Raw genomic sequence first — 10,107 nt, forward strand, 5'->3', positions numbered from 1 at the left:
GGATATAAAACAAGGAGAATTAGCCTGTTGTAATTCAGCACACTGTTTTTGGCATGCTTATCATTGTGGTCACCAGTTGGAGTTACTGATTGCAGGAATTTGCATTTAAAGTCATAGGATACTACTTAGTCCACTAACTCAGTCCAGTTTGAACAGGGAGACATGATACTCCTATTTTTAAATTTAGCGTGACTTACACCTCCCGTGCACATCATTATCTCTGACATCATCACTAATCATACATAAAAATATCATAGAATAAAGGCACTTCTCAGAACTTTCACTGTAATGCTTTCATGTTGTCTTCACTACCAGTTTATCCCAGTGATGGTCATTTGTACAGAACATTGGTGGGTACACTGCAAACAGGAACTGGTAATTGCTATTTCAGTGTACTTTTAATGCCATCAGTTTGTCAAAATGCAGTGTAGCCTATAGTGTCAGACTTCAAAAACTCCCGCTTTAGCCTGTGATGTGACAGAATTTTAACTACTGAGCAAGTGGTTTCAAATAAAGGAAAGAATGAAGTAGATTTGTGCCTGGAGAGTCAAAGGTGGAAAGCTTGTTTAAAAATCACACTCTACAGAAACGGGTGCTCCTCGGAGTCAAGGGTCGAGGTAACTGCATACAAGAGAGGAAGAAAACATCCAAGACACGGAATCTTGAGGTATAACAATAAAAGATCCGTTAATATTACATGGCTGACACCAGTGAGTTGCAGCTACAACCCTTCTTGTAATATTAAAGGTTTTTTTTTTATCTTTATACCTCAAGATTCAGTGTCTGATTTTTTTCTTATTATTAGTGCTTAGTTAGCTGATGTAAAGAGGAGCTGATTACAAATAAATCGGATGGCAAGTACAGTACGTACAGAATGTGCTTTGAGCTTTGTGTTCGTATGTGTTACTGTTAAGTGTTTATATGTGTGACAAGTAAATACACTTTTGTGTTGAGTGTGTGCGGATTAATGCATGTGTAATTATGTCTGTACAGAGTGGATAGAGGAGCACTCCTCAGCAGCGGCTCCCCTGGCAAACTATGCTCCAAACCATCTGGAGACCTACAGGGAACCGCAGGTCCCACCAACCCTACCTCCAGGCCCTACAGGAGTTAAACGTAAATCTTTATAGACCCTGTGTATGATTTTTCTATCATGTTGACAATAGCCCTGAGATATATTGTGGCATGAGTAGGACTTGTTTATATTTATATCTACACTGGAAATTCTTCATTTTGAGGGAAGAGATTTTTTCGCATTTTTACATTACATTACATTAGTATATGTGGAAGTGGCAATAGAATGTGTACAGATCAAATGTTGTTACTGTAGATATGTGTCAAACTGACCAAGCTATCCATGCTTCAGTAAGCGCCTCTAATACAACTACACCTAGAAAACATCATACAGGAATGTTGAATGTAGGATAAGTGAATGGACACAATGATAAAAGTTTCTCTGTGTGCAGGAGGGAAGCCTTTCTTCACAAGAAACCCAGCAGAGTTGAAAGGAACCTTCATCAACACCAAGCTGAAGAAAAGTCGTCGTGGCTTCGGCTTTACTGTGGTTGGAGGTGACGAGCCAGATGAGTTTCTACAGATCAAAAGTCTGGTGCTGGATGGGCCTGCAGCTGTAGATGGGAAGATGGAGACAGGTGCAATACATAATTACCATCCACAGGGGGCACTGTTTTCATTCCACAATGCACAGTGTGGTGTCCTTATAATGCATCCATCCATTTTCTGTACTATTTATGCTGTTCAGAGTGAGGCTGAAGCATTTCCCAGCATGGGCAGGGTGAGAGGCAGGTTACACCCTTGTCAGGTTGTACTTGAATGAAATTTCACTGTTACCTATGCCACACAAATGCAGATTGATGCCACATAACACTGTAGTGTAACATCAGTTTGTCTTTAAACAACTTTAAATAGAGCTCTGTTGATCATATAAATAACTGCATTACTAACAGTATAATTTTCCTTGATGCAGGTGATGTGATAGTCAGTGTGAATGACACCATTGTGCTGGGATACACCCACGCTCAGGTGGTGAAGATCTTCCAATCCATCCCCATTGGCTCCATGGTGGACCTAGCTTTATGTCGTGGATACCCGCTTCCCTTTGACCCAGATGACCCCAACACCAGCCTGGTGACCTCAGTGGCGATTCTGGACAAGGAGCCTATCATTGTCAATGGACAGGAGACGTTTGACTCGCCTTCCAACCAGGCCGGACCAGTTAACGGCATGAGGGAGCCACGGCCACACAGCCCCTCATCTGAGGTGGCGTCTAACTGCTCGCATGGCTACTCCAGTGATGTGGTCACCCTGGCCTCGTCTATAGCCACCCAACCTGAGCTGATCACCATCCACATGGAAAAGGGAGACAAAGGATTTGGCTTCACCATCGCTGACAGTCTTACAGGAGGAGGACAGAGGGTCAAGCAGATAGTGGACTATCCACGCTGCCGTGGCCTAAAGGAGGGGGACATTCTGATGGAGGTCAACAAAAGAAATGTTCAGAATATGAGTCACAACCAGGTGGTAGACCTACTGAGCAAATGTCCCAGAGGCAGTGAGGTCACTATGCTGGTGCAAAGAGGTATGTATTAGATCCGGATGTCAGATATTTGTTAGCACAGGTGGATGAATAGATGCAAGAACCTAAAGTTATGATTTGAAAAGATGTGTGATAAGTGCACAAAAGAACATGAAGCTGAACAGACAACAGCTTGAATAGTTGGCACCGAATGAGTGACATAATGAGAAAGCAGGAGAGAAAAGTGAGGAAGAGAGTGGGTGGCAGGGTGAAAAATGCTCAGACTGAATGGGATGAATAGAGGATAGGTAAAGAGACGATGGGCTGAGTTAGCATGGCAGACGATTAACAGATGAGTGTGGGAAGGAGTGGGAGGCCGGGTAAAGAGGCGAGATGGATGAATGAGTGGGGACAAGAGTGGGAGCACATTGGGTCAGGGACTCGTATACCTTATGAATGCAGATGCTGCTGAACTGGACCTCAGAATTGTTTGCTGTTGCCTAAAATGATAATTTCGGCAGTGTGAATGGTGCAAGTATTCTCCTGCTTTCTTTGGGTTTGTTCTTAAGTTGCTGTACCTGGGATAAGTAGGTTAGAGGAGATTAGATCCTGTGTTCATGGAAATAGAAAATTACTGAATGTTTCATCAATTTTGATTAGCATATTAAGTATTCAGCTGGCTTATTCTCCGTTGTTTTAATGTTTGCTATTGTAGTCACACATTATTAATGCAGATCTTTGACTGTGGAGGCTCCTATGCCTGGATTCTCAATCTGGTCACTATCATATTATGCCATTCCTGTTCCTACCTCTGGCCTGGAATGACCCTGGGAAATCGGCTTTTCTCATTGAAATGTCAAAACAAAACAAATTGTTTGCCCAATTGTAAAGTATTCACACCGACACTGAATGACATTTGGGGTCCCTCATTTGTGCCCGGTCCTTATTGTTGTTAAATTGCTGGCCATGCTGGATCCACCCAGATCTCTGTCAACAGCAGGTTGAGGTAGGCACCCCACATCAATTATATACCCTCTAATGAGTTGACCTTGTGCACTTCTGCTGGAATAACACTGCGAAATTATGTTAAATGTCAGCATCATTATGTGCCCGAGTGTGTGTCTGTGAGTCTATGTGTGAGGGACAGTGATAGAGAAGGAAGTATTCCTACTAGCAGTGCGTATAGGCAGAGGAACGAAATGAGCAAGAGCAAGGCAGAACGAGAGTAAAGGAGAGGATAAGTGAAAACGAGGCTACAGGTGGTCACTGGGGCAGGCAGCAGCACAGATCAGCTCTGTTAGCTTTCAAAAGCAGATTATTGTAGGTCCAGTTGAGTGACCAGGTGATGGAGAACAAACTACACACACACAGGCAGCCAGGTGGCTCGTATTCAGGTGAATGAAACTAAGTGCCAGTATGATTGAGTGTAAGTCCTGATGTCATACAGTACTATACCTTTTTAAACTACCTTTGAAGAAGTAATTTTGCTCAAAATATACTGTGATCAAAAAGTTTACTTTAATCAGAAAATATCTGATCAAAGAATAAACTAAATAAAAAAGCGGTGAATTTGAACAAACATTCAGCTCCGGCTTTAAGTGAAGCTGACGCACAGTATTGAGGTTTGATATCCAGCCGTCAGTTATGTGGCTGGTATAAGAAACGCAGATGTAAAATGACTAAGAGTCAGAATTAAGGCTTAAATGTTAGTTCAATTAGTTTGTCAAACTGCTTTACATTGTGCAGGTCTGGGCTGTCACAGACAAGGAAAACATGGTAAAATCACTGGTCATTAATCTAAAATGGTTGTCCTAGATCACAGCGTGAGACACATCCACCGATAGCCGGTTTGGAGCTTTAACAACCAAAGACAACCCGTGGCCGAATTCTGACAATGTGAGAAATTTAGAAGCACATTCTTATAATCTGACTGCGGCCATGATTCACATCTGCAAACAAATAATTCTCAGTATACTATGAATATGCTGAAGGCAACATACACTTATCACCTTAACATTTCATAATTGATACTTTTTGAATTAACAGGAAATGAATCAACAGTAATTTTGAAGCAATTTATCAGGAACAAATTTGATGATTTGATTTGTGTTATTAAAAATGTAATAATCTTTGGATTATGGACTGTTTGTGGGATAAAGCATTTAGTATTTAAAAGCATGACCCTCTTGACTGAGCTCTTTTTTGTTTTTGTTTTAAGTATTTTACCTCAGATTTTGTCAGCTCACGTACAGGAAGGGGGGAGGATGGGGTGGGAGGTGGGTTTGGACATGTTCATGTATTATGTTTAATATGTTAAAAATTTATAAACGATGAATAACAAAAACATAATAGTTCAAAACATTACCTTGGGTTCTGGGAACTTGTCATTTTTCCAACATTTTATTGACTAAACAGTTTAATCCAAAATATGCATGACTGATGGATTAGTTAAAAAATAATCATTAGTTGCAGCTGTGTTCAATAACAGCGGCTGAGCCTGAGATTTGCGCGTGGCTTTCTGTCTGAGAATGATGGGGTGACCTTTCAAATGATCACTAGCAGCGAGCGCATAATCATTCACAAACAAAAATTATGGGAGCTAAGAGGAGCGAGATAAGAGGAAAAATAGGAGGACCGGGGATCTTGCTTTGAGAAAGTGGAGGTGGAGGATTAGAGAAGAGAGTGTGAGATTTGTTAAAGAGCACTGCAAGTTCAGCAAGGAAAGTGTATATGAGGGGATTGGTTTGGAGAAGTACAGGCGGAGGAGAGAAGGAAGAGGAGGAGGAGGAACAAGGTGGACTTCAACTAGAGGAAAAGAAGCCTTAATCTGTTTATCTGTGACTCATCAAGCCTGACTCAGCAGTGCAGTTTTAAGAGAGGGCACAAGGTCAAATACACACATCTCATAATTTTTAAGTGTCACTGTTACAATATATTTTGTGTTAAAATTAGATTTGACAAAATGTTAAAAAAACAGAAACTAACATAGTTTGAGATTTTTCTAAGATTCAAACTGAGTTGTCTGTCTGTCTGTCATCTTAGCAGATGTGCAACAAAGTGTGAAAAAAAAAACAGCTTCTGTAAAGTTCAACGGTTTATCTTTTTTGCCCGGGAGGCAGCATCGCTTTCGACTGAACAGTGTCAGAGTAGTTTGCTTGTGGCTAATCTCAGTTAGATGCACAGTGAGCTGAAAAGCTTCACAAATAAAAAAAAAAAAAAAAAAATTTAAATAATCAAATGGGCTTTGCAACAGAGCAGTTGCAGAAGGGTCTAGTGCGTTCTGCCATTACCTTAATTCTCCCTGCAGTGGCAGCTCAGTGCAGCTGAAATGAACAGAGCCACATTTTGGCTTTTGGATTGAACCAGCAAATGGTCTCTCTAGTTTTACGTCTGTGGCTGTAGGATACTAGACAAGTGTGAGAACAGGTTGTTGTGGTAATGAGAGAAGAACACCCATAAATACCTCTCTGTTGTAACATTCCTTAACTCTCTAATCTGTGAAATGTACAGTGAAACCAAATGCCATCCAGTTTTATCATTTAGTAAATTTGCTCTTGTTGCATGTGCGAATATCTACCTGTTAAAAGTATTTATTATAACCTTACACTCTCTGATCGCTGAAGTATTTTTCCCCAATAGATGTTTACAGATAACATCTGGCGTTCTCACACACAGGATGCTCCTTTGTAAAGGAGGCCAGACCAGCTTTGACTCCTCCATCTTGTGTTTCCGCTGTTGTTGCCATGACAATCTTGCACAGCGCTCCTGTCCCCTGAGAGACAGAGAGAAAGAAGAGAGAGGGAATGAAAAGACACAGGGAAGAGAAATAAAATGTAAAGGAACTGAATATAGGGACTGAATTATGAAATATAATTTAGTGTACATGAAGAGAATTGATAATAGGACAGTCACAGAAGTAGAGCAAGGACGAATGTGTACATGTTTCAACAAAAATGAACAGAGCTCATGTTGTATGCCCTCTCTCCGTGTCTCTAGAAAACCAGGAGGAAGGACCATTGATTCCCTTATGTGAGCTTTACATATATCAACCAAGGCCATAGTCTCAACTACATACTGAAGCACTGGGCCATCCACCGTGTTGCACTTTCACTTTGAAAAGCTTGGGGTTTTCAGTGCTGGTGCTTCAGGATGAAAGAATGACCTCCCATACACACACATACATACATAATTTGTATGGACATAACAATGCTGAAATACATTGTATTTTATTCAACTCCTTGTTGCTGCTCACCAGGGAAAGCTTGTTTGTGTGATTTCTGAAATTCAATCTCTGACTGTTTCTTATAGCACTGAGAGATGGGAGAAATGCCGAAGACACATTTTTGAGGTTAATCAAAATAGAAGTCTGAGCCACTCCTTTGTTACCAGTACTACACACAAATTATTGATGCTTATGAGCTGGAACACTGATTGGGATGTGCAATTGATAATATGAGCATATTGTCATAGGGGTTGCATGCATGTATCTACACTCTTTGCCTTTAGGGTTGTTCAGCAATTTCCCCATTAGCATGCTTATTTGTAACTGTGCTAGTTATTAAGGACATACTTCACTGTCTACTGTAAAAGAATTAGAGGAAGCAGCCTCCTCCACACTCAGCCTTAGAGCCACTTTAGGTCACCAAACAAGTGATGGCACTTACTTTCACTTCCAATTAGTTTGCTTCCCCTGTCATTTTAATGATAATGGACACAGTCTTAGTCATTCTGGTGGAAAGCTGCCTCAGTAATAATAAATTCAGGCCTTTTAAACCTGCATTGTGTCCTTAGTTATCATGCCAGAGTCTTTTAAAAATGGAGCAGCATTCTGTTGTGGTGTATTGAGCAGAGCTTTGCCTTTATTCAGCCGCTTCAACACACTTAAAAAAATATCAGCATTGAGGCATCACTGCCTTTGTGTTTGTGCTCACAAACTCATCCTCTGTGAAGAGATAAAAGCTCGCCTTCTTGTATACCTGTCTGTGGTGATACTGCATATGTATAGAATGCATGTAGAGAGATTTCTGCAGGAACATGATTCCCATATTTCTCTCACTCATTACTGTTACATGCATCCAGACTCAGAGTTACACATATGTGTGGCATCACAGTGACAGAGTAAGTTAAGCAGATAAAAAAAAATCACATTCTGCACCGCGTACCCTGTAAACCCTGGACAGGTCATCAGTCTATCACAGGGCTGATACATATAGGGATTTTCTACACTAATCTACCTAAATGGAACCTAAATGAGACCATGTAACATTTGTTCTGCTTTTGTTTCCGCTGCACTCCGCCCACTTTGGAGGTGAGTTGTGGGAGAAAAATTTTAGCACTGCTCAGAAGGTAGAACTAAAATTGAGTTCCAGGAACAGTGCTAACCACTACGCCACTGTGCATCATGTACATGAACTGTTCTAGCTGACTCGCTATGGTGGATTATCTGGGGTCAAATTCCATCACTTCCATCTTTATTTGGCTTAAATTCCACACCCACAATTGTTAAACATATGGCTATAGTTAAATTCACTTTATAATCATTTATTGCTAATGATGTTGAGCTTTGTCAGGTTAAAACAACCTCTGAAAATCTTCAAAATAACAGGTTTATACTGATCTTCTGCTCTGTAATTTACAGCTCCTGGATCACATGACCTGCTGTTGTAATGTGAAACACTTATTATTGACGTCTGACCTTCTGATGTGCACCCGTTCTGGGTCAAACCCCCCTTTCTTACACAGAAACATTCATCAGCAGCTGAAATGTTCCACTTGCTCCAGTACTGTAACTGGCACCCCATAATCTGTGGGTGAAAGCGAGAGAGCAGGAGGAGGGAAAATAGAGAGGATAAATAATGTATCATGTAGAGAGAGGGGCTTTGCTGCAACAGAGAGTTTTAACATTTAATGATTTTTTTGCCAGTGCAGCAGAAAAAGCCTAAACTGGATCCTTGCATGTCGTTGCGTGTATTAAAGTCGCTGGGATCTTCCATTAATACTCTCAATATGTTTTTCCCTGTGCATGCTGGGTATCAGATGTTGTAGGAAAGTAAATTGGTCTCTATAGCAGAAACGAAGCAGAATAAGACAAAGGTTAAGAAATAGTAGAAATCTCCTGCTGCACACTCCTTCTAATTAACAAAGTAGACTGCTGCTCTGTACAGAACTACTTGATTGCCTTGGCAACAGCAACTCTTTGTCCTGATCCTACCTCGTGTTGTGCATGTATTCAGTCTATTTTTGACTTAACAACGTATCGTGCTGTAGTAAGTGGCAGGAAAAGAAGCTTCAGGAAGGGAAATTCTTGGGAAAGTGGTCCATTCTCTCTGTGTGTGGCATGAACACTTGGGTGAAGTCAAACTGAATAGGTTGGTATTAATATGTTTGAGGTAGAGGAAACCTACACCATGAATTCATTTATATTTTGTGATGGATTAGGAAAAAAGCTGTTAAGTGGGGATGTGCATTACTCCCTATACTAGTATGCCATGAATCCTCTCCCCTGACAGCTGGGTCTACGTATTAATATTTCATTAGCACAAATGAGATTGATCTTCTTGGTGACTCTGTAAAGTATGTTAACTGATATATGAGAAAGGGAGAGAGAGGGAGAGCAAGTCATGGTGCACAGAAGAAGAGGAGGGGGAGGGAACAAGAAAAAAGGCAGAGAGAAGATCTCAATGTAATCCTTGAGCAAAGCAGAGGAGTGGAGACGAGAGGACACAGCTCTGTAGTTACTCAGAGGATGTGCACAGTAAGGCAGAGGCTCAGCCTTTCCTTTAATATGAACCTCAAGCTGCTGAGCTTGTTCTCAGTGTGTAATAGTTGAGATTCCGCTGGAGAGCTTGTGTTGAAGACAGCTGGCGAGCAAACTTGGGGAGCGAAGGACGACCTGTAGTTAGGACCAGCAGTCAGGGGTTGCTGCAACATCAGTCACTCTGTCTAATGCAGATAGATCAGTTGCTCTTCTAATAGCACGGGTGAGAGCGCTGAGTGGAGTGGGATACGCTGAGAGGAAAGCAGAGATTAGTGAGCAGCCTAGTGTAGTGTGTTGCTCGGAGAGGGAAAGCAACAGAGGAGGAAGAGAGAAAGCTGGGCCAGTTGTGTTGTGCTCCGCAGCAGGAACCAAGGGTCCATCAGTTTATCCTGGGGAGTTTTTGATCGGAGGGGACAAGGGAAGAGCACCGCAGGTTATTAATGCTCTCTCTGTCTCTCTGCCGATGCTTTGCAGGAGTGGTGCCAGCCAAGAGGAGTCCAAAGCTGGTGGTGAGTACTATGATCTTCAGCTTTTTTCTTTTTTTTTTTTTTTTGGAGTTTGCATGTTCGCTCTAAATGAAAGGAGCACTATTTAAAGAACAAAAGACACAGAGATGTGTAACTCTTGCTCTATCTATCCAGAGCTTCAGAAATCTTCCCATTTCAATCCTGCTGCCTTCACTTTTCTTCTTTCACAGTCTCACTTTCACTTTTGCTACATGTTTTTTTCATTGTTTACATTTCCTTTTCTTTCCTTTGTCATTTTTCTTTGTTTTATGTCCTCACTCTTTTACTCTGCACCCCCACCCCCCTCC

The 10,107-nt window shown here is 41.4% G+C and overlaps 1 protein-coding gene across 1 annotated transcript in view; it reads left to right on the plus strand.

Annotated features, from left to right (window-relative positions):
• The window catches only part of LOC109951120 (membrane-associated guanylate kinase, WW and PDZ domain-containing protein 1-like), a 79,493-nt gene that overhangs the window by 52,809 nt on the left and 16,577 nt on the right, over positions 1–10,107 (plus strand). Inside the window, exons 11-15 of the mRNA XM_020585422.1 lie at positions 770–775; positions 992–1,116; positions 1,467–1,652; positions 1,988–2,599; positions 9,768–9,802. Of these exons, the coding sequence (XP_020441078.1) occupies positions 770–775; positions 992–1,116; positions 1,467–1,652; positions 1,988–2,599; positions 9,768–9,802 (964 nt within the window). The remainder of the gene's footprint in view (positions 1–769; positions 776–991; positions 1,117–1,466; positions 1,653–1,987; positions 2,600–9,767; positions 9,803–10,107) is intronic.

The sequence above is a fragment of the Monopterus albus genome, unplaced genomic scaffold (assembly GCF_001952655.1).
Source record: "Monopterus albus unplaced genomic scaffold, M_albus_1.0 scaffold365.1, whole genome shotgun sequence".
Taxonomy (NCBI): domain Eukaryota; kingdom Metazoa; phylum Chordata; class Actinopteri; order Synbranchiformes; family Synbranchidae; genus Monopterus; species Monopterus albus.